The 22,001-nt window shown below is 34.3% G+C and overlaps 1 protein-coding gene across 2 annotated transcripts in view; it reads left to right on the top strand.

Annotated features, from left to right (window-relative positions):
* Nucleotides 1-22,001, top strand: part of Fsip2 (fibrous sheath interacting protein 2) — a 77,096-nt gene that overhangs the window by 5,421 nt on the left and 49,674 nt on the right. For both annotated transcript variants that reach the window (XM_070019550.1, XM_070019540.1), the window contains 10 exons: nucleotides 86-175; nucleotides 998-1,125; nucleotides 2,422-2,563; nucleotides 3,181-3,291; nucleotides 6,819-6,942; nucleotides 9,132-9,206; nucleotides 15,066-15,166; nucleotides 15,873-15,918; nucleotides 19,188-19,294; nucleotides 21,681-21,756. In XM_070019550.1, coding sequence (XP_069875651.1) covers nucleotides 86-175; nucleotides 998-1,125; nucleotides 2,422-2,563; nucleotides 3,181-3,291; nucleotides 6,819-6,942; nucleotides 9,132-9,206; nucleotides 15,066-15,166; nucleotides 15,873-15,918; nucleotides 19,188-19,294; nucleotides 21,681-21,756 — 1,000 coding nt within the window. The remainder of the gene's footprint in view (nucleotides 1-85; nucleotides 176-997; nucleotides 1,126-2,421; nucleotides 2,564-3,180; nucleotides 3,292-6,818; nucleotides 6,943-9,131; nucleotides 9,207-15,065; nucleotides 15,167-15,872; nucleotides 15,919-19,187; nucleotides 19,295-21,680; nucleotides 21,757-22,001) is intronic.

The following is a 22,001-nucleotide window of genomic DNA, read 5'->3' as shown; positions in this document are numbered from 1 at the left end:
TGTTATTTTTTCTCTGGAGAGTTATTGTTAATTTCTTAATATTTTCATGTTTATAATATTTATAAACTTATATTTTTGCTTTTAGATTGTATGTACCTTGAAAGAATTGAATAAGTACAGACAATATCTTACCAGCTTGAAATTAGATTTTGAAAGAAACTATTTAAGAGAACAAGTAAGTTAACACACTTAAACTTTGTGTAAGTAAAGGTTAAATAAAGGCTTATTGATATATGGAATCTTATTCTAATATTTCACCTTTTAATGATAAAGCAATTAAATACTTTTCCAAGTGAAAACTTAGAACAGGATTAAATATTTGAGTGGTGCTATATTTGATCAAGGAGAAAGGAATATGAGGTCAGATATCAATCCCTGCATAGGTAGCTGAATTAATTTATTCAGTAATTAGTTCATTGATGACATTGCTATTAAGAATCTGATGCCAGTAAGAATTATCTATTGCGATAGCAATATTCTGAAGCTGTAAATCTAATCAGTTTCACAAGAGGAGATGTTCACTTCCATAATATCAATAATGTCTTTCAAGAAACTGAAATAACAGGTGCCCTGAGTGTTTGAATCCACACATCAATCACACACATTGATGGTAAATGAGGTGTAATGTTTGGAATTACGACAATAAGTAGTGACTTCTTTTTCACTCAAAAGTTTTATATAAGATGAATGTGAGAGTGTAAATTCAAGTTTAAGTATATTTTCACAATTTTATGTTCTAAAGTTAAGATAAAAGGAGTACTGCTGTTCTCTGTGCTTAGACTTTTTATATTACAGAGCCCAGTATCATAGGTTTATCATAGGTAAACAAATACAATGTTTGTCATATTCAGCGTGATGACATGTTTATTTGGATCATTTGTACATGCCTTTAAAGAATTTAAAATAGACTTGCTTGCAGTTAATCATTTATAAAATAAAGGAATTTCAATGACTTTCATTTCTGGAAAATGTAAATAATTCATTTTTTTCCAAACAGGAAATGATTGCAAAACAACTCCATAAGCTGCAGCAACGCAATGAAACAGATGTTGCACAGTTTCAGAACTGGTTGTTACAGGAGAGCCCCCAGTCTGTTAAGGACCAGGAGCGGTTAATAAGGCACAGGTAAGGTGGAAATGAGTACCTATTTTGCAAATCTATTGTGTATTCAAATAAATTTGAAAATTCTGGAAAGCATTCAAGGCAGGGTTTGCTTGTTTTGTTTTTCATGTGGTAGATATTACTCAATTCCTCTGTACTCAAGTGGGAAGGAGAGAAAGAAGACCAAGTACAAGATTCAGATGGTGGGATTATGAAGGGAAATTTCTGAAGTCAGTCATTCTAAAACACAAGACATAAGCCACACAGAAAACTGAGGGAAATCCAGATCTAAAATCCAGAGAAATATTGACAGCAAATGCCACCAAAAATAACACATTTTTACAACCTGTCATTAAGGACTAACTATATTAAGTTTGAGGAAGTTTAGGGCAAGTTCAGAAGCAGGACATTTTAAAACTTTGATGCAAATATAGAATGTGTATCATCTCCAAAAAAGGTAGATTCATTCTGATATTAACTAAATATACTCAGTCTTAACATTGCATTCTCAAGGTCATTTCTTAGGGTATAAAGGGATGATACTTTCCTTTTCCTTCATTGGGGTAAGATATTAGTTTGCATTGTCTCATTTTTACATTCTATGGTTTCATTTCATCTTAATGCCATTTAAAATCTAATATGTAGCCAGGTGCTGGTGGCTCATGCCTGTAATCCTAGCTACTCAGGAGGCTGAGATCTGAGGATCGTGGTTCAAAGCCAGCTTGGACCAGAAAGTCCACAAGACTCTTATCTCTAATTAACCACCAGAAAACTGGAAGTGGTGCTATGGCTCAAGTGGTAGAGTGCTTGCCTTGAGCTGAAGAGCTCAGAGACAGTGCCCAGGCCCAGAGTTCAAGCCCCAGGACTGACAAAAACAAACAAATCTGGTATGTAAATGACTAAAGACAATAAGACTTGTAAATAAGCAAGAAATAAGTCCCCACTTTGTTCTTAAGAAATGTGAATCTGTATTTTTTGTCTATGGAATAATTTCTTCATTGATCTGAGCCTTCCTTGCAAATTTAGTATCCTAAACCCATTTTTAGGAATATTTGCTTATTGGGCCAATATTTTTAATTAGATTGCTTTACGTTTCCCCATTGCCCTGGCCATCCTAAGAGCTGGGACTGTAGTAAGATTTTTAACATGAGCAAAACATTATGAGTCAGTATGGCTTGAAGGTCCACGAAAAGTCCTAGGAGATAAAATAAAGTAAAATTCTTTCAGTTCAGAAAATGAAAATGAATAAGAACATGGTTTGGAACATTAAGTCCGTGGGAAGAATTCACCTCCAATAATATGTGTACCTTTGTGCTCCAGGTACTTAGACATGATAAGTAAGGAATTAGAGCAAGTGGAGCGCACGGCAGAGGAGCAACGCCTGCTCCGAATGGATAGAGAAGAGAGGCGACAACGAGAATACACAAGAAAAAAACTGAATCTGCGCAGAAAAATTGAGGAGGTGATGTATAACATTTAAAATAGTGACAAAAATTACCTGCCATTTTTTGATTTGTAAACAATTATTATCTCTAGTCCATATTGATTGAAGTCTATTCAACTCGAAGTAATTTTAAACCCACACAACTTAACTTCATGGCTAGGCCATCTAGGTTTGTACATAAAAGAGTAGGGCAGACAACATATTTTCTGCTCTTAAAGACCACTGTGAGGTGAGTGGAATTTGGGATCAATGGAGGGATAAATGAAAAGATGACAGTGGTCAAGATGCACACCATACTAGTAACCTAACCTGTTGAGATGAAACTATTGTGTACAACTACTTAAAGATTAAAATAAAAACCAGAGAGGAAGTTACTGAACCTTATCTTACTAACAATCCTGTAGAGGATTTTTTTAAGTTTAATTTTAGTAACATAATGATAGTAATAATAATCAGACTCACTTTCCCGATGTCACAACCAAAAGACTTCTAAAATCTCTCCATGGCTTTCACTATGCTTGACCATTTTTCTGTTAGGCCATTGGCTCCTGTCATTTTCTTAGCAGTGAGACCAAACAGGAAGGTGGTACTTGGATGGGAACACATAGGAAACATGGTAACATTGTATCTTCCAGGAGTGGAAGACAAAGGAGATGTTGCTCCTGACAAAGATTGGAGAAGACGTTAAAAGAGAGCAGAGAGTAGAAGAACAACGGCGAAAGAGCAGAGAAGAGAGTGACAAAAAGGTAGGACATAGGACAGTTTCACATTTACATTGAACTTGCTGAAGAGCTTTTGTTCAAGTTTTTTTTTTGAAGGTAAAAATCATTTTGGGATGGGACTATAAACCATAAATATGCCCTAAATGACATGCATTATACAGAGCTGAAAGTTATAAACTTGTTTTTTATTTGTTGAGTCCTTTTGTTTTCTGTTGTTATTTCTTTGATACTGGGTCTTGCTATTTTCCAAGGTTGTCCTTGAACTTCTCTGGGCTCAAGTGATCTACTCCCTCAGCCTCCTAAGTAGCTGAGATTACAAGTCCCAGAGCCAGCTGCCAGCCACTGCCACCCCATTGAGCTCTGGATAATTTTACTCTATTTTTAACGACTAAGATTTTATTTATTTTTTAACTTAAATTTTATTGTAAAGGTGATGTACAAAGGAGTTACAGTTACATAAGTCAGATAATGGGTGCATTTCTCTTTGAACAGTGGTACCCGATCCCTCTTCTTCTCCCACTTTTTCTACTCCCAACTTCCCTTCCTCCCAACTTGTAAAGTTTCCAAAATAGTGTCTAGTTAAGCATCACTGTTGAATTGGTTCACCCTTTGGCCCACTACTTCTGTGATTCTCCTTCTCTTTCCAAAATCAGATAAACTTACATGAAAGACAAATGTAAGAAGTACCATCCTTGGTGCAAATACTTTGGACTCCATTTTCATACTATATACCACAGCTGTAATTCCTTTAAAACTTGTCATGCTTTATTTCCTTTGAACCTGAAATTCTTGAAAAATTTTCTTAGCTTTTACCCACCAATAATATTTACGTGTGTCTAGTACCATGTACTATTGTGTGATTTTGAGTGTGAATCAGAAAGTAGAAAATGAGAAAACCTGTGTCTGTTCTCACTGCCTCATTGTCTCCACTGTCCACACAGCCACACATGTCCATGCAGCATGATTTTATCCATGTTTTCTTTCAATAGGGAAACACCTCATATATTCTTGTAAAGTACCTGTTGACTAAAAAGCCTGTATTTACAACACTGAATGACAATAAGCATGGATCTAATGCTATTAATAACAGTTTTATAGATAGTTTTGCTCTGAAAAAACAGGAGTAAATGTAAGAGTTACATAGTTGGTATTGCAATATAACAATATAGAGCTATTTTGTACAAGTATTAAAACTGAAGTTCATGAAGTACATGTATTTGTCTTCCACTCAGTTTGGTACATTATACTTTTTAGTTCTTTCTGAGACTCATTGCTCATGTGGCAGGCTCAACTTATTCCAATTTAGGGGCATTCGTATTTTATGGTGCTTTCATTTTCAATGTTATTTTAAGTAGAACTGGGTTAAACTCAGGATATTGTGTATGCTATCAAGCAGTCTTCCACTTGACCCATACTGCCACCTCTTTTTCTTTCTGCTATTTTTCAAATAAGGTCTTTGATCCTTTCCATCTCCACCTCTCAAGTAGTTAGAATTATAGAAGTGAGCCAGACTTTTCACTGCAGTTTTATCCGGAAGATCTCACAAAGTTGGCTTCTTTTTTATTTCCAGAAAACTCTTAAGAGTATCTTTTTTTTTCTGTGTCTTAAGAGTATCTTTTTTTTTCTGTGTCTAATACAGTGCTCCAGATTCCTCTTCATTTTTCACTCTATGTCAATTTCTTTTCAAAGAGCCTTGGTTAATTTTGGTTTTGACTTGGATAAAGGATGAACATACAACCAGGAAAGAACCAGCCATTAGACAGGTCCTCTGACCATAGGCTCCCGATTGATATGGGTAATCTGATCCACACTAGTGATAGAGTCACTGAAGCCACTGAAGCATAGAAATTGCTACTGTTTCACCAAGAGAAAGATATTCACTAAAGTCTAAACTGAAACAAGAAATTAAGCAGAGCTAAATCCGTGAAGAGACAGACCTGATTCTAGCAGCAGAACCTTGATATTCTCAAGAGAGCAAGTGTGCCCAGACTGATTCAAAGTATTATTACAACTTGAATGAAAATTATAGGAAGATTTTTTTCCATAGAAATTGATAAACTAATTCTAACTTTTTATAAAAATTCATTAAATTGAATTGGCTAAAACAACTGAAATAGAAGATCAAACTTGCAAGGCTGAGTTTAATCTAATGAAAGAACACCACCACTCCATTTGTTAGGAAATGAAAAGGCTTAGAAAAAATCGTATTCAGTGAAGTAAGCCAGTCCCAAAGAAATTTAGGTTCCATGGTTTCCCTTATTTTCAATAATTAGTATACATATAAAATAATCTTATCAGATGAGTTGAAAAGCTCAAACACTATGTAATATGGTCATATAAGATGATGCTAAGTGAAATGAACCCCAAGATATGGACACAAGAGGTCTATCTTTGTTGTTGTTGTTGTTGTTTTAAATGTACTATGTGATTTTTTTGTTTCCTCTGTGTGTTCTTCCCCCTATGATATGTCCCCTGTTGTCACTGTACTTGATTTTGGTACCCTCCAACTTGTATATATATTGTCTAATCTGGGGAGGAGAAGGGGTATAACAAAAAGGTGAAACAAGGACACAGAATGACCAATTGAAAAAATGATACCTACAAGACAGTATATTGGAAACGAACTTTACAACTTCAGGCAGGGATTGGGGAGGAGTGTGGGAGGTCAGGGAGACAAGGGATAGTGGGACAGCAACAGGGAAGGGGTAACAATGATTGACAAGTAATGTATTCATTGCCTTGCTCATATAACTGTAACCCCTCTGTACAGCATCTTTACAATAAATAAAACAAAATAATATAAAAAATATGCTAAAGAGCAGAAGATGCCTCCCAAATAGACCGACACAAATTGTTTTGCACAAAAATATTAAGGACAAAGTATTTTGATAACTCTAATCCTACACATTAAGTACATAACTTGAGATGACATAGATAAGCATTTGTGTATATGTTTATATATATGTATATATGTGCATATATGTGTATATATGTTTGTATAATCTCAAGTGCTGACAAAAACATTGACTAAAACTCCTGAAGCAAAAATGATAATAGACAAAAAATAAAGAGAAATCTGTGCACACTGTTGATCTCAGAAAAGTTACCCCTCTATATTTCTAGGAGCGAAAGAGGGGGTAAATTTTGAGAGAGTTTCCTCCAAAAATGTTTGGAAAAAGAGATTTATAAACAAACACTGGAAAATACAAATTAAGCTCATAGCTAGTGGATGGTTCACACATGCAATCATAGCAGCTCTGAAGGCTGTGATCTGGAGGTTAATGTCTTGTGGTTAGTGTTGGGCAGAAAAGTTTTCAAATTCATTCTCCAAAATAACCAGCAAAAATCTGTGCAGTAAAATAAATTACCCTAAGTGTCAAGAACTTTCTTTATATTTGTATAGAAATAGAAACTTATTCTTTTCTACTTTCCTGTTTGTTCTCTATGTAAACTTACAAGTCAGGAGACACAATTGACAGTTTCTAGCGTGCTTTTCTGGCTTTTATAATGGCAAACTGATATTAGTTAATGTGTTGTCTCTAATATTTTAGAAACAAGCCATGATAGAGAAAAAAATGGCTTACCATTTACAAAAAATGCAAGACACAGGATTTAAAGAAGATACAGGAAAGAACTCATATGAATACGGAGGACAAGATGGAACAATCTATGAATGTGAGCATAGTAAGGGGTGGCGTAGCTAAATGGATATGCTAATCTATGAAAAACTTCTTCATAATACATAGTGCTGTGTTTCTACCTGCTTAGCAACAACACTTGATCTTACTATTTCTGATAGCATGAATGCTGAAAAGTATACATATATGTAAACAGCATAAGAAATATTTTAGCTGAGGGTTCAAGAAAAATGTTTGTCTGTATTGCAATTTTTACTCTTTTCTCCACACATAAAATGATGTGGTTTTTACTAGTTAGCTCATGCAAATTTGTTACAGAGCAGCACAGTGTTCTGCTATGTTGTCAATAAGAAGGGGCATTATTAGGACATAGAGGAGGGGAAGGAAGAAGAAGGGATATACAGAAAATGGGGGAAGAAAGAAAGAAAAATAAAGATGAAAATCTAAAAGGAGAAATATAGAGAGCAATAACTGTGATACTCAGCTCATAAACACTTCATTTGAAAAATTTTAGTGAGATATCAGTAGTTAATGGCTAGAATGTAAACAGTACACTGGTTTTGACTGTGACTCTATAACATTGGGTCAGCACATGACAGTCAATCCTGTTCCTTCCTTATATGTCCTATCTGCACCACTCCAGAAGATAACCAACTAGTCTCACTTCATTTCTACTTTGACCTGACTCAAATCCATTTTTATAGGCAGCTCCTTAGTTAATACTCCTCACTTAGTGATGCTTTCTTCTTCTGCCCCACCCCCAAACTATTACCTGTATATTGTGATTCACACTGCTTGGGCAAATGATCAGCAATACACAAAGTTCAGTCTTACTCTAACTTTTCTATTTGGTTACACACTGTACCCTGGAAGATGGCACTAATAGCCTAGTGGCAAAATGACCCACATCTGAAGCTGACTACTAAATACCACTCTGTGTTATCTTTCTTGCCATCCAAATAGGTGAGGCAAATGTTTTAATTTTTCCATGAGAATTTCTTTGTCTAAAACCAAAGATAATAACTTACATAAAGATCCTCCAAATTCCAGCACTTATTTCATTGCTCTGATCAAATGCCAGTATTGATCGTTCCTAAAATACAGGTTAAATGTCCCACTTTACTACTCTAATCAATTTTCTCAGCCTACAGTTTTCTGCTCCCCACATCTACCAAATCATGCTCTATATACACTCCATTAATCTTTCTTCAGGTTCCTAATTGGAAGGTCTCTCTCCTTTGAATCCATTTAATAAGCTGTAGCATTCGTAATGTATTACATCTCTTAATGTCATAACCATTTGTAAAAGTTTCCACATTTGTGGTGATACATGTTTAAAAAGTATGTATACTAGATACATGTTTGCTAAGTAGAATTGATTAAATACATTTTTCATTGAGGCAATGATATTAATCTCATGGTTCAGATTGAAAATTACTATAGTTATATGCATCCCAATATCTTAATAATGTCATGTAGTAAAAAATATTGAATTAAGTAGCAATCTGAAAAAGTTGGTTTCACATTCTCTTTGGAAAAAAGTAACATATTAAGAATTTTAATTTGCACTATTGAAGTTACAAAATATTAAAATGATATATTTTGCTAATGAAATACCACTATAATAATGCACAAAAGTTCTAAAGAGAAACAGAAAAGGAGTATTAGAAAACTCTGCTTCAGTGACCAACCAGTAAGGTGATAGGGTCTCACATAAATGAACATTGAGCATTTATGTAATGAGAGTATTTCCCACTAACATGCTTAAAAGAAGCTACACTTCCTCTATCACAAAAAGGGATAGATATATGTATACAAAACTAAATAAGTTGTTTCTTTAGCTATTAAGATAAGAAACTCTATTTGCTTATTCCAGGCTGTAAGGAAAATCCAAGAAATGTAATAGCCAGCCAGCTAGGAATCTTCAGCCCTGTTCTATGCTGGTATACAAGTCCATAAGCAAGAGATTTATTACATGTTTTACTAGACCATGACATTTTTTTTCTGTTCTACCAGGAGAAATAGTTGAATCTCCTGTCTTCTTTAACTTGAAAGTATAGTATTTTATTTTTACCATTTCCCATCTCTCCATCTTCTCCTATCTCAATCCATCCTGCAGATTAGCAGGTGTTTTGCCACCTCTCAGACTTGAAAGATAAGTCTATCTTAGGAAATTCAGTTTCCATCACCATGAAAATTAAATATTTTATTATTATTTCTTTTAAGTTTCTCCAAAGAAGAAAAAGAAATCTGATGAAGTTAAATTAGTTGGTGAACAGAAAGCTTCCAAAGAATTGAACGGTAACTATTTTCGTAAGAAATACTAAGAGTAAGTAGACTAATTGTGGGAAAGACTCAGATTGGGATGATGTGCTGTTTTGACAAAAGGTCAACTATGACTATGCAGATTGTTGTTTTCAGAATTTAATACCTAGCTAACCTATTGCAGTTTTCAAGCTCCCACTATACTTTCATTTTAGAAAAGGTAAAAGAAGGAATTATTACTTGTAAGTACACACTGTAGAATGCAGAGCTAATTGATAATACATTATTTTTCAATTTTTAATTAGCACACATTTCTGGTGTGAGGGGCTTTCACTGTGTCATTGTCAAATGTTTACGTAGTACACTTGGAAGAAATTAACCTCCTTAACCACATTTGTCTTTTTCTTCCTCTTCCATTTTGCAAAGAGCTTTTGGTAGATTTCACTATACTCACTTTGTGTGTGTGTGTGTGTGTGTGTGTGTGTGTGTGTGTGTGTGTGTGTGTATGTGTGTGTGTGTGTGTGTGTGTGTGTGTGTGTGTGTGTGTGTGTGTGTGCGCGCATGCGCACTGCATTTTTCAGTCTTCTTGACTCCTTAGTATTCTTTCATTTGTCCTTCCACTGATATCCTTCAAAAAAAACACTTTATGTTTACAACTCATTAATCATCACTATCTTCATAATCCTCCTCATATCAACATCACAACTTTAAGTATATATCTACAAATAGGGGAAAACATTTGATATTTGGATTTTTGAGCTTATCTCACTCAACGAAATGATCTCCAGTTTCATCCACTTGCCAGTAAATGGCATTGTTTTTTTATGAGTGAGCGCAATATTCCTGTAATATAGGTATACCATATTTCATTTGTCCATTCATTGATTGTTGCACAACTCAGCTAACTCCAAAGTTTGGCTACTGTAAACAGTGCTATAATAAACAAGTGTGCAAGTGTCTCTTGTGTATTGAGTTATACTACTAATATGTTGAATAGTTGTACAGTGGAATCCTAAGATAGATCTATTTCTACTTTTTGGAGGAACCTCAATACAGATTTCCATAGCAATTCTACAGTTTACATTTGCGCTGTAAGTATATGAGGGCTGCTCTGTCCTTACTTCCTCCCTGGAATTTGTTGTTTGTTTCCTTGATTGCTATTCTGACTAGGGTGTGATGCGATCATTTTTTAAATGTATTGTGTTGTATTGTATCGTGAAGGTGATGTACAGAGGTGTTACAGTTACGTAAGCAATGAGTACATTTCTTGTTGAACAGTATTACCCCCTCCCTTGTTTTCTCCCACTTTCCCTCCCCCCAACTCCCCTCCCCCTCCAAGTTGTAAAGGTCATTTCCAACATAGTGTCTTGTGAGTGTCTTGTGAATATCGCTGTTGCATTGATTCCAATCTTGTCCTTTGTCTCACTAAATCAGATAAACATATATACAAGAATCCAAGATATGGAAATGAGGGTTTCTTTTGTTGTTGTTGTTGCTTTAATGTACTGTTTGAAGTTAATTCTTCTTTTATTTTCCCCCTTGTGGTTTATCTATCCCCTGTAGTCACTGTTTTTTATCTTGGTGTGTTCTTTTTTGCACTGTTTCTTGCTAAAGATATTGAACTGTTTTTCATAAGTTTATTAGCCTGGGAACTATATCCAACTTGTTTATTAATTAGATTTTCTCTTTTGTTTAACTTTTTGAGCTCTTTGTATATTATGGATATTAATCTTTTTATGGGGAATAGCTGGAAAAGATTTTTCCATTATTTGGATTCTGTATGATCTGAAAAATGTTTCTTTTGATGCATAGGATTTTCTTGTAATTTTATACAGTTCCATCCATCAGTTCCCACTCTTATGCACTGGGCAATTAGAGGCCTATTCAGAAAATAATTATGGTAGGGTTTGCCATATATTTTCTTATAGTAGTTTCATTAAACTTTTTGACCATTTAGGACTGATATTTGTACAGAATAAGACATAGATTTGTGCTAGTTCCATCTATTTTCCTGCAAATGACATTATTTTATTCTTTCTAATGGCTGTGTACAATTCTGTTGTGTATAGGTACCAAATTAAAAAAAATATTTAGTCATCTATTGTGAGGTATCTTGGCAGTTGTGAATATGTTCAGGGTAGATGCCCAGGAGTGATATGGCTGGCTTGTAAGGTAGGTCTATGTTTAGTTTTCTGAGGAACCTCCAGACTGCTTTCCAGAGTGGTTGTACTAGTCTACATTCCCACCAATAGGTGCAGTAAGGTTGCTTTTTCCCCACATTCCCACCAACATTTGCTGTTGTTTGAATTCACAATGTTGGCCAATGTTACTGGGGTGAAATGGAATCTCAGAGTTGTTTTGATTTGCATTTCCCTTAGACTAACGATCATGAGCATTTCCTTAGGTGTTTCTTTGACATTCTTACCTCTTCTTCTGAGAAGCCTCTCCTTAGCTCCTTAGCCCATTTAGAAATTGGTTCATTAGGTTTGGGAGGGGTTTCTTGATCTCCTTGTATATAAGGGATATTAGGCTTTTGTCTCATATATTTGTTGGCTTTTTCATTTAGTAACTGTGTCCTTTACTGTGCAGAAACTTGTTATTTTGATAAAATAAATCTCTTGTCAAATCTCTCTCCTATCAGTTGTGCCCCTGGGACTCCATTCAAGAAGTTTCTACCTTTACCTATGTTCTAATGTTTCTCCTACTCCCTCTTTTCAAAGTGTTTCAGGTCTGACATTGAGGTCTGATCAACTTTGAATTGATATTGGTGTATGGTGACAAACAGGGATCCACTTTCAGTTTTCTGCATATGGATGCCCAGTTTTCCCAACCCCAATTGTTGAAGAGGCTATCTGTTTCCACTGTATGCCTTTGGATCCCTTATCAAATATAACTGTAAGTATATGGTTTTATTTCTGGGTCTTCTAATCTATTCCACTGATCTTCAGGTCTATTTTTATGCCAAAACCATGCTGTTTTATGTTATTATGGCTCTGTAGTAGAGTTTGAGGTCTGGCCATTTTTACAATATAGGTTCTACCTAGTTCCATCATGAGGTTATTTACTTGAGCTGTTTCTGTTTTCTTTATGAGTGTGCTTAGAGCTGTAAAGTTTCTTCTCACCACTGCTTTTGTTGTATTCCACAGGTTCCTTTGTGATGTGTTTTCATTTTCATTAAATTGTGAGAACTTTCTAATTTCTTCCTTAATTTCTTCTGTGACCCAGGTATTATTCCGAAGTATGTTATTCGGTCTCCATGTATTTGAGTGTTTTCTGAAATATGTTTTGTTGTTGACAACTAGTTTGTGATTCTTCTCTGGCCAGATAGGCTGCCAGGAGTTACCTCAATCCTCTTGTATTTGCATGGGTTCTTTGTGGCCAATATGATCAATTATAGAGAATATTCCATGGTCTGCTGAGAAGAATGTGAATTGGTTCATTGTTGGGTATAATATTCTGTAGATCTTTGTCAAGTTCATTTGCATTATGGTGTCATTTAATTTAGAGGATTCTTTGTTTGTCTTTTATTTGGTTGACTTGTCCTTTAGTGAAAGGAGACTATTAAAATTTTCCTTTATTTTTGTGTTGAGGGTCTATCATATTCTGTAAATCCAAAAGTGTTCATTTAATGTATTTAGGTGCTCCATTGTTTGGTGCATATATATTGACCACTGTGATTTCCTCTGCCCTTTATTAATATGTAATTTCCTTCCTTGTTTCTTTGTACTGATTTTTTTTTTAAAATCAATTTTATCATATGCCAATTTGGCCACTCTTGTCTTCTTGCATGCATTTGCCTGAAAGATCTTTTTCTATTCCTTCACTCAGGAATTGTTTTTATCTTTGACTGTGACATGAGTCTCTTGGAAACAACAAACGGATGGATCTTGGTTTTTGATCCAATCTGCTGCTCTACTTCTTTTATTTGGGAGATGGAATCTGTTCAATGTTTAAGGTTACTATAGAGTAATCTTCCTTGCCACTTTCTTGATTTCCTGTTTATTGCTTCTTTCTTGTTCCTGTGCTTACTAGTCTTCTAATGATTTTTGTCCAAGGTGTTAGTTGAAAGGTTCTAACCACATATTTAATTTTTTTTCAAAAATATTTTCTACTTTATTTCAGAATTGTTTTTTTTTTAATTGTGAAAATACTGTACAGAGGGGTTACAATTACATGGGCAAGATAATGAGTACATTTCTTATCAAGCATTGTAGCCTCCTCCTTTGTTTCCCCTTCCCTTCCCTTCCCATCCTCCCAGCGCCCCCCCAACCCTCCCGCCCCCCCCCCCACCCCGCACCAAAGTTGTAAAGTTCGTTTTCGACATAACGACTTGTACATCTCATAGTTGCAATGGGTCCACCTGTATCCCTAGTTAAACGATTTGTTTTTCCCCTTCCCCTCCACAAATTATACCGACATCAAATACAGTGAAAGCAGGGGTTATACTGTGGGGGAGGGACATACAAAGCAACAAAGAAATAATCTTATAAATGTGTTAGAAACAATCGCCTGAAAGAAAAGAAAACATTTGAATACATATCTTATGGTTCATTTCCCTAACATCACCTTTTTAATCAGTGTAGGATTCTTTATACTACCTGATTTTCAATGAAAAAATGGTAGTTTATTACTTCAAGGAATTTAGCTATTGCATGAAATTTTTATGTGTACAATTTTCCTTATATTCTTTTAACTAATTATCTCTAGACTCTGTTGTGTTGGTTTCAGTTCCTTAGTCAAAGTAGTTGCTCATTTTTACTTAAGTTTTTAAAGAGCTAGTTGTCTGCATCATTATATTCTCTTGTTTATTCTTTATTTAAATTTAACTTTGATCTTTCTTGTTCCTATAATTTTGCTTAGTAATTATTACTAAGAATATGCAAAACAACTAAAGTATAGATGCATTTTTTTGGGGGGGGTCCGGTCATGGGGCCTGAACTCTGGGCCTGGGCACTGTCCCTCAGCTCTGCAGCTCAAGGCTAGCGCTCTACCACTTGAGCCACAGCGCCACTTCTGGCTTTTTTTTTTCTTTTTGCTTGTGTGGTGCTGAGGAATCGAACCCAGGGCCTCATGCATGCAAGGCAAGCGCTCTACCACTGAGCCACCTTCCCAACCCTAGATGCATTGTTTATTGGTATATGAAATGTTCTGATCATTTTGGAAAGGGCATAAAATTTCTTTAAATATTTTCTTAAATCCTCCTCCCCCCCTCCCCCCCACCCAATACTCCTCCCCCTCCCCCCCCACCAAAGTTGTAAAGTTCCTTTTTTGACATAATGTCTTGTACATCTCATTGTTGCAATGGGTCCACCTGTATCCCTATTTAAACAATTTGTTTTTCCCTTCCCCTCCCCAAATTATAGGAACATCAAATACAGTGAAAACAGGTGTTCTTATACTAGATATGTACCTGATTGAAATGGGGAAAATGTCACACAAGATTTATGTACTCCTGTAATTTATAAAAAGTTTATTTTATAAAATGACAAAATTGAAAAAAACTCAACTATCTTATCAGCTAATGAGCAAATTTTAGACATATATCAACATTAAAAAGAATAAACTCTTGAAGCATGTAGAATTTTGTTGAATGAATGACACAAAAAGAAAAATAGTGAGAGGAATAAGAGGAGGAGAAGGAGGAAAAAGAAGAGGAGGAGGAGGACTATATGGTTCAATTTAAAAGAAATTCCAGAAAATGCACTAGTCTTGTGTTATAGTTGTCATTGGATGATTCAAATAGAAAAATGGATGAATCTTAACAATTCCAAAATTATGTATGTATTTCAAAATTAATGAAATAATTGTATTTGAAGAATGAAATAATACAGTTAAAGAACAATTTAATGTAATTGAACTGTTTAACATTATCACTTTTCTTTCATTTACTTTCAGGACACACAGGAAATTCTGCTCATCATTCTCAAAGTATAACAAAAAATATTACAAAATCAACAACTTCAGTAGATGTACATAATACTGTCTCAGAACAAAAGGTAAAATGTTATATTTTAAACTTTTGTTTAATGTTTAATTCTTTTGGCTATCTCTTTTGCTAGTATGGGATTGATTAGTGAGGAATGTTGATTCTACATGCTTTACATAATTTAGCATGAAATAACCCAAAACATATTTATTCATAACAATGATATTGTGAGCTAGTGTCTAACAGATACTAGACCAGGTACTCTGATAAACCAAAAAAAAAAAGGAGACTAGAAAGCAAAGATGAGTCCCTATGAGGAATTATTGTCCACTGAAACAACAGACACAGAAAAATGTGATTGCAATAAAATAAGTGTGCAATGATGAAAATTTTTCCATTAGGATTATGTGGTTACTTTCAGTAAATATTGTGCTGAGTTTGATAGAGTGTGAATACGTAGCATTAGATTTTCTTAGACTTAGGTTTTTTTTTCCAGAACCATCCATTGAATGGATCATGATGTCTTTAAACAAAATATAAAATATTGAAAGAGGGAGTTAGTTGGAACAGTGCTATGTATTAAGCTCAAGTTTGAAATAAATTTGAGAGCCCATATTGGATAGCATGGGTGACTGAGAAAAGGAGGTCTTGTTCCTGACACAGATTCAAGTACTGGAAGGGAAAAATGTATCTGGGTTCATCTGGTTAACTGAAAGGAAATCCTCTTTCAGAACTATAGTTACTTAATTTTTTTCTTAATTTAATGTGTCATACAGAGAAGTGGATCATATAATAAAAAAACAAGTGCTCCTGATGATAAAGGTAAGATCATGAAATATTTACAATTATCTTGTTATTAAATGCATATTTATAGTTTTAAGGTTTTTTTACTTGATTATAAAAATATGGCTTATTTTATGCCTCTGGCTCACACCTATTAACCTTCTACTTGGGACTTGACACCAGCTTAGGTTATAAAGTCCCTGAGACTCTTATCATAAAATATGTGAAAAGGGAAGCTATAGCTCAATTGGTAGAGTACTAACCTCAAGCAAAATCTCAGGTACAGCACTCTGGCCCTGAGTTCAGGACATAAGACCAGAAGAAAAAAAAAAAAAGGCAGGCAGGAAGGAAGGAAGGAAGGAAGGAAGGAGGGAGGGAGGGAAGGAGAGAGGAAGGAAGGGTGAACCCATTGCAACAATGAGATGTACAAGTCGTTATGTAGAAAAATAAACTTTACAAATTTGGGGGGGGATGGGGATGGGGGGTGAGGGAGATGGGAATGGATAGGAAGAGGAAACAAAGGAGGAGGCAACAATGCTTGATAAGTAATATATTCATTATCTTGTTATCTTGCCCATGTAATTGTATCTCTTCTGTAAGGTATTTTCACAATAAAAAAAAAAGAAAGAAAAAGAGAAAGAACTTGGGGTTAGCTTTGGTTGTTTATAGAGGTGAAGAGACTACATTACTGACATTCTATGGCTGAGGAAATTTTAGTATAGACAATTGTTACTATGGATAGTCTCATATTCCACTATCATTTTCAAATGATGGTTGAATTTTCCTTTTTTCTTTTATATACATTACTTACAATTTTTGCACGTTGTTAGGATTTTGAACATCACTAGAAGTACACACTCAGGAAATGAAACATATCTCCATTGATATGACAAATGACCACCTCAAATTCAATGAAATTCATCATCTTTCTGACTTCTAATATGACCAGTGTACAAAATCTGACATGTCATTTTCTTTATTTTTTTACATCTAAAAGTTAGAAAATTTGGATAATCTCATATATTTTTTTCTTGTTTGTCATTCAGTAGATGTACATAGTGTCTCTATTCAAGATGTCAATTTTTGAGTTCTATGCATTTGAGGCAATATCACACCTTCCTGTATTTATTTTAACTGCTTTTCCTCTTGTTTTCTCTGTTTTTCTATTGCAGTGAGCTTCTTTCAATCATGTTTCCTTTTTGTAATACACCATATATTTTTTCTATGAAGATAAAGTTCCTAAAATAAAGTTTTATTTATTCCCTTGTATAAATGTGAGTCATCTTTAAATACCAAAAATATTTTGGCAGTGGACTGTGGTGGTTTTATAAGATTAACATGGTATAATAATTTTTCCAAGTCCATCCATTTTCCTGTGAATGACATACTCAATTTTTCTTCATGGATGAATAAAATTTTCTTGTATATTCATATACCACATTTTCTTCATCCATCCATTTACTTAAAGGCACCAGGGCTTTTCCATAACATGACTCTGGCAAACAGTCAATGGACATTCATGTTCAATAGATATGCAACAATGAACATGTATGTCAAGTGGCTTCACTGTATTATATTACTAGTACACTTTTGGATAAATGCCCAATTGTTATCACTAGATCATAGGGAACTTCTGTGTTTAGTTTTTGAAGGTATCCCCAAACTGCTCTCTTCATATTCCTACCAACATTGTTTTAGGGTTCCTTTTCTCCCTTATCCATGCTGATCTCTGTTATTGGTTGTATTCTTGATGATGGCCATTCTTATTGGGGTGAGATGGAATCTCATTGTGGTTTTTATTTGTATTTCCTTTATGGCTAGCAATGTTGAACATTTCTTCATGTCTCTATTGGCCATTTTTATTTCTTCCTCTGAGAGCTCCCTATTGATTCTTTGAGGGTTTAGTTTATGAGTTCTTTGAATATTCTGGATCATTCTGGTCATTGTCTTACATATAGCTGGCAATGATGTTCACCTACGCAAGTAGGCTATATTTTTAGCTTAGTACCTATTACTTTACTGTGAAGAAACATTTTAGTTTAATGAAACCCTGTTTGTCAATTCTCTGATTTTCTGAGCCCATAGAACTTTACTCAGAAAGTTTCTTCATATGTCAACAAGCTCTCATTCTTCTACAACTCCTCCCTCTAGAAGTTTCAAGCTTTTAGGTGCTACATTGAAGTCTTTGATCCATCTTAAGTTGATATTAGTAACAGGTGACAGACTAGAATCCAGTTTCAGTTTTACGTATATAGATATCTATTTTTCCCAACAACATTTGTTGAAGAGGCTTGTCTTTTTTCCAACGTATATGTTTTCTTCCCTCTCAGATAACAGATGAATGTAGATATGGATTTATTTTTAGGTATTATAATGTATTCTATTGGTCTTCAGGCCTATTTTTGTTCCAGTACCAAACTGTTTTTGTTATTATGACTCCTTAGTAAAGCTTCAAGTGTGAAATTGTGATACTTCTAACACTGCTTTTCTGGCCCAGATTTCTTTTGTAAATCAGAACCTTAACTTACAAAATTGTAACCTCTTTGCACAACTATTTAATAATTTTTAAATTATGTTAGGTCAAGTAAGTCAGGCTCAAAGAAACAAAGGATGAATATTTTCTCTCTGTGTGGAAGTTCAATCAAAAATTTAAATACATTTGTAAACATACACAATGCCATTTGCACAATACATAAATGATTTAATAAGTGCTCAGGGGAGGACTCCAAGAGTACAATTCCCTTGCACAACTAACTTGTAGTTTCACAAAATGAATAGCAGAAAGCTGGAACAGGAATTGTTGTGAGAAGTGAGGTCCAAGGGAAGAAGGGTAGATGAATGGAGAGATGAAGAGTGGGAAAATACAGTCATAATATTTAATGTACTTATGTGAATATATACCTAGGTAAATTTAGGGGATGGTTAGGGTCAGGTAGATGGGAAGAATGCTTAAAGGAATGATACTGATCGAAGTGCATTGTTTTTACAAACTGACATGCTGAATTGAAACCCCCTTGTACAACTTACTTAATGATAATATAAAATAGTTTAAAAAGATGGTGTTATAAACAGATTGTTTCAGATGGTAGAAGTCTCACTTTGTCTTTGAAACAGTACAAACCACTGAAATTTGTAGGCAGTAAATATAAAAAATTCATTTTGTTTTGGCAATACTTCCTTAATTCAAATAAGTTTCCATTGTAGTTATATCAGTCATTGTGACAGATCAACACAGAAAATATTGGAGCAAATTAATATTCATTATTTATTCTATAAAATTTATTTAAATATATCTCTTCTTTCTCTAGTAACTACGAATATATCTAATCCAGATTCAAATTTTTCAAATCAAAATTCACCCACAAGAAATTACTACAAACATTCACAGTTATATTTGAGTCCTACAAAACAAGAGGTATGTATCATTTCATTTACTCAAAATACAAACACACTAAATGAGCTATGACTTTATGGTCACTGTTAACATGTGATACTGTCTTTCTTTAACCATACAAAACAGGTTTTATTGACTGGAGTTAATTCAACCCTACTAAAAATTTAATAACTCTAATACAGTATGACTAAATGTATGTCACAAGATGATAATTTATAGTATGTAACAGAAGCCCTCAGAAGAATCAAATCAAGCTTCTTTGATTGAACTTCTGGTAATAGTACTTCTGGTTTAGTATTTTTTGACCAGTGGTCAATTACCTGCTGTAGAAAAATTAACAAGGATTCACAGTACAGACTTCACATAGGTTTTCCTTTGTAATATGTCAACTTATTGGTTTCCTCAGCTAACCAGTTAATATAGCATTAACTGCTTTATTGCTCTAAGAAGTTACCATGGTTTGAATAAGATTTCTATAGGCTAGAGATTTCCTGAGTTATTCCAAAATGAATTTTCCCTGATTAGAATAGAAAATGCTATCTTCTTCTCTTATCCTGAAATATATAACAATTGAGAAATTAAATTATGCAGAACTAAAATATTCTTTGCTTACATAATGTGCTGCCTTATACTACAGTTTATATTTATATATAAAGAAATATTTGTCTTCAGTACTCTTGTCAGAGTGCACTCTTCTTATGTATCAGTAGCCAGCCACATGAAATATGCTTACAATCAGAAAAAAAATTAACACTGATATTTTAAAACCATGTTCCCATCATATTTCAAAGTATATATCCTTAATTTAAAATATCAAGACAACCTCCCCAAAAAACTATGTCTAAATTTTATTATTTTCCTTTTAGGGGAATATATGTGTTACTAATTTAGTCCTTCTCATTAAATTCAAATGGGTACCAGGTGTTAAAAAATAAAACTAATTTATGTCAAGGAAGAGAGTATTTAAGTTATTATAATATATTCTTGAACATTACATACAGCCTACCATTGTCAGAAAATACACCAGGTTACCTGTTTCAGGATTCTGATCCAGGCAAAATAAGGAGTATATTACACTGAATTTGCTTCTCAAAGCAAATCTGGTTTTTGAAAACATCTAGAAAACTATATTAACATATGGAGAGAACTAATTTCCATTTTTTACTTCTTCCTACACGTTTTTTTCTTTTTTCTTTTTTTTCTTTTTTTTGGCGGGAGAGGGTCCAGTTTTGGAGCTTTAACTCTGGGCCTGGGCGCTGTCCCTCAGCTCTTCAGCTCAAGGCTAGCACTCTACCACTTGAGCCACAGCACTACTTCTGGCTTTTTTCCTTTTGCTTATGGGGTGCTGAGGAATTGAACCCAGGGCCTCATGCATGCAAGGCAAGCACTCTACCACTCAGCCACCTTCCCAGCCCCTACACGTTTTTTCTACTGTTGGTTTTGTTTAAAGACACAGCTCTTCTTCTTGTTGAAGTGATTAATTTTATTTCAAAATTACTGCATTCTAAGACAGCTAGCTTTGAGTTTCTAGTGGATGCTGTGGTACAGGAATTCGGTAACAGAGCAACCTAAGACAGCTTCCTTTAAATGCATCTTCATGTAAATTCTGGCTTTGGCTGATGTGTAGGAATGAGTGAGGTAATTTTTTTCTATTCCTTTTGGATACAAAACAAGTTGTCCACTGTATTTAGACTATTAAAACTATTTGATTCTTCTGAATCATACGCTTATCTTCTGAGAGTAAAAATTTGGAATGTACTAAGCAGAAGGATGTCCTCATGAAAAGCCTTCAACAACAATGTTGAGTTTCTAGTTGATGAGTGGGTTTCCTTGGACAAAAACATTCTAAATTCATTATTCTATTTTTTCTTGCTAGAGTAGAGAGAGATGAGAGGGAGAGAGAGGGAGATAGAATATAAGAAAGGAAAGTATATGGATTTCTCCAGACCCAGACTGGGTCCTTCCCCTGTTTTCTCCTGTTGGTATTATTTTATTGTAGTAAACCTTAGATTGAATATAATCTTGTGATGAATATTGAAGTCTTAAAAATTATCAAATGTGTGTATAGTATTGTGGATAACTTCTGTAATAGCAAAGACATTTTAACTATATCAATAATATATACAAAATAAACATAATAAAATGTATGCATTGAGATTAACATTCAAGTTTCAAAATGGTAAATTTCATTGTTTTCTTTATCCATTCTATTATTTATTTATTTTTGTGCCAGTACTGGAGCTTGAGCTCAAGGCCTCAAATGTTGCTTGGCTTTCTCATTTGAGACTTGTGCTGAACTTCTTGAAACATGGTTCTAGTTCTAAATTTCTGCCTTTTAAATATGAAAATAATAGTTGAATACTCAATTTCTCCAAAGAGGGATATCTTTTGGTTTTTGTTTTAATAGAAGGAGGCAAATGATGATGATAACAACAACAACAACGAAAGACCAAGCAAGAAATCAAGCTGGGTCGGTGACTCAGGTCAGCCTCAGAAGCAATTATTAAGTAAACTGCAATATTCTAAACTCATTATCTAAATTAAATATTTTCAACTCTCCCACTTCATGCTGTGTCAGGTGGCATGGTAGAACATGCAAGGGATAGAAACCCTTATTTATTAAGCTAAAGCTATTACTGCCTAAGGTTGAAATAGCCATAGAAGTAAAACACAATCTAATACTATTATAAATACAAAAAAGAAAAAATAAGAGGGGCCAGGAAGACAA

The sequence above is a fragment of the Dipodomys merriami genome, unplaced genomic scaffold (genome assembly GCF_024711535.1).
Source record: "Dipodomys merriami isolate MVZ:Mamm:240054 unplaced genomic scaffold, mDipMer1.0.p SCAF_1, whole genome shotgun sequence".
In the NCBI taxonomy this organism is placed as follows: Eukaryota; Metazoa; Chordata; class Mammalia; order Rodentia; family Heteromyidae; genus Dipodomys; species Dipodomys merriami.
Note: the sequence above shows the minus strand (reverse complement) of the source record. Positions and strands in the feature narration are given on the sequence as shown.